General features: G+C 39.0%; 1 protein-coding gene across 1 annotated transcript in view; it reads left to right on the top strand.

Moving 5' to 3' along the window:
* Positions 1-2,500, top strand: part of LOC137992487 (DIS3-like exonuclease 1) — a 53,848-nt gene that overhangs the window by 49,775 nt on the left and 1,573 nt on the right. The window contains exon 31 of the mRNA XM_068837844.1: positions 1,310-1,459. Within this exon, the coding sequence (XP_068693945.1) occupies positions 1,310-1,459 (150 nt within the window). The remainder of the gene's footprint in view (positions 1-1,309; positions 1,460-2,500) is intronic.

Consider the following 2,500-nt stretch of genomic DNA (forward strand, 5'->3'; position numbering starts at 1 on the left):
ATATATATATATATATATGGTGCTTTATTGGCCAAATCTCAGCCTGATGTTCTTAATCCACTTGTTCTTACATGCGGGTGTTTATTGTATCGCTAATGGAGAATAGATACTTCGCAATATTATGTTGTTGTGTGACGAAAAGTAAAAAGGGAAAACATCTCACTTCTGGTTACCGTCCGCGTCTCAAAAACTTCGCGTGCTTAAGCTCTCTATTGATGGATGAGAGGAGTTTGGGAATTATTGGCACAATTACGTCACTCCAAGCAAGGCCTCTTGTCTTATGCGCACTTTGTGTTGTCGTGAAAGAGACCCAAGTTGCAAACATACGATCACCCGCATACCTAGTGCTTGGAAAAAAAAGGTTTTTAGGGAGGGGTAGCTAAGGATTGAAACTGCTCCCAAGATTGTTACTTTTCTGCATTGAAATCTTGAAGTAGTAATTTGCATTCTGTAGGGTGAAAAAATGGAATTAAGTTTTTAAAAGCAAGGCACCTAACGCAACGACAACGTCGACGTAATTGAGAACTCCACCTGGAAGTAAATCATTGCATTATTGTTACAATTCTTCGATTTTCCCGAATTGTGCCGCCTGTGAAATGTGTAGTTATTGTCCAGGAGCCACACAGATGGTCACTGGCATTGACGGCGTTGACAATTAGCGAGAAAACCGAAAAGATGTCGTCGTTTAGTGATGTCCTCCAGAGAACGTTAAATTTGGACATTTCTCGTCGTCTCTTCACAAAGGATGTCCAAGAAGTGTGCTAAATTGTAAAGCGCACTTGCGGGCTAAAGCTCTGGATATTTTTCAGTAATCTCGGTGTTTTTTTCGTCTTCTCGTCCTCGTGGACGTCGTTGCGACAACATCCTTTCGTGGCAAATGCGCGCGTGCGACTAAGAGCTTCAAAATAAAGAAAAAGCTTGACAGTACTTTTGCTCTTCTTTCACTGAAGGAAAACAACGTGCAACAGAAAGCAAAAAGTGAGAATATAAAACAACACCACTCAAACCTGAGCGAAAATATTTCATAACAAAAGTAAACATTGCTCTCTCGACTTTCGATAGATGAATTTTTTGGGGGTGTAGTATAAGCAAAATATAGGACGATTTTCTCATTCGGAACTGAAAGAAAGATACTAGTGATACTTAAGAATTTCATGTCACTCGCTTTAAAAGGCTCTTTCAGGCATCTTTTGTAGCTATTTATTTTTCTGCATTCGGTCGATTTGTAGTAAATTTTACCGTAATTGCTTTTATTCCATTTTATTTTTGCAGTGTGTTTTTTATTATTATCTTTTTTAATGTCGTTAAGGTACGAATAAGTGTCAACAAGTCGCGCGCCCATGCACAGTCGCTTAAACTGGATCTTCTCACCATGACAACCAGGCAGTCTCCGCCCCTTAGTGAAATGGAACTTCAAGACGATGCATGCCATAAAATGAAAAGAAGTGAACTTGTCAAGGTAAATGCGCCGGATCTGTTTTTGGGAAAAAAGGTTAATGTATCCTTTTTTATCTCTAAATTGTGTAAGGTTTAAAGGTCCCTTATTTCTGTTAGTTTTATATGTTTTCCAGAATTAATCCCACTATCCCGCTATCTTCTGTCCATCCGTTGTAATCACGTCAACCGACGAAACTGTTACGTCATTTTACCATATAAAGTCAAAGCGAACGCTCAAAACTTGTACATTGCGTTAGAACATTCACTTTTCGCTGTTGTCTCCTGTTTTGACCGGATTAGCAAATACTGTTTTCTTTTACAAAGCGTTTTTTAATTGTAGTAAAATGGTAATTTATATTATTATACGGCATGTTATACTCCTAGTTCATCCTAATGACTGCTATTTTAGCACTTTTCATCTCGCAGAAGTGTGTAGCATGTATTTAACCGAAAAGCCTAGTGGTTTAACTATGGTAATTAGAGCGAGTTTCAATCGAGCGTCGTAAAACCAAAACCAAAGTAATTACTTTGGGCCTATCAAAAAGGACGAAGACAATCCAGTAAGCCAATCAAAACTCGAAGTAATTACACGTGGTCGACACTAAGCGCGGGAAAGTGGGCACGCCCGAGCCACGATTGGTTTTGGTTTCACTTCTGATTGGTCGAAAAAGTGGCGCGAGAACTTTGAACCAATCACTGAGTGAAGTAATGTAAAACCAAAGCAATTCGCTAATTACTTTCGACACTCGAATGAAAACCGCTCTATAAGGAACAAAAAAAATATTTCACTTTGATATTGAGACTGGAGAAAGAAAGGTCCTGCCGCTGACCAAAATGCTTTTCCTTGAAGCAGAGGGCTCTGTTGAGGTGATAGATAAGAGAAAAAGAGAAGAAACCAGAAGATAGCGGAATAGGCCATTTTCGAGTTCATGTCTGCCTCTTCCTCAAAGCGAATCTAAGTGCGAAGTCTTTTTTGATGGTAATTAGTTCTACTGTACATCTGAATGAAGACCAATTTTCATTACAAAAACCTCGCACTTAGACTCGCTTTGAAGAAGAGGTA

Source organism: Montipora foliosa, chromosome 2, assembly GCF_036669935.1.
Source record: "Montipora foliosa isolate CH-2021 chromosome 2, ASM3666993v2, whole genome shotgun sequence".
NCBI classification, from domain to species: domain Eukaryota; kingdom Metazoa; phylum Cnidaria; class Anthozoa; order Scleractinia; family Acroporidae; genus Montipora; species Montipora foliosa.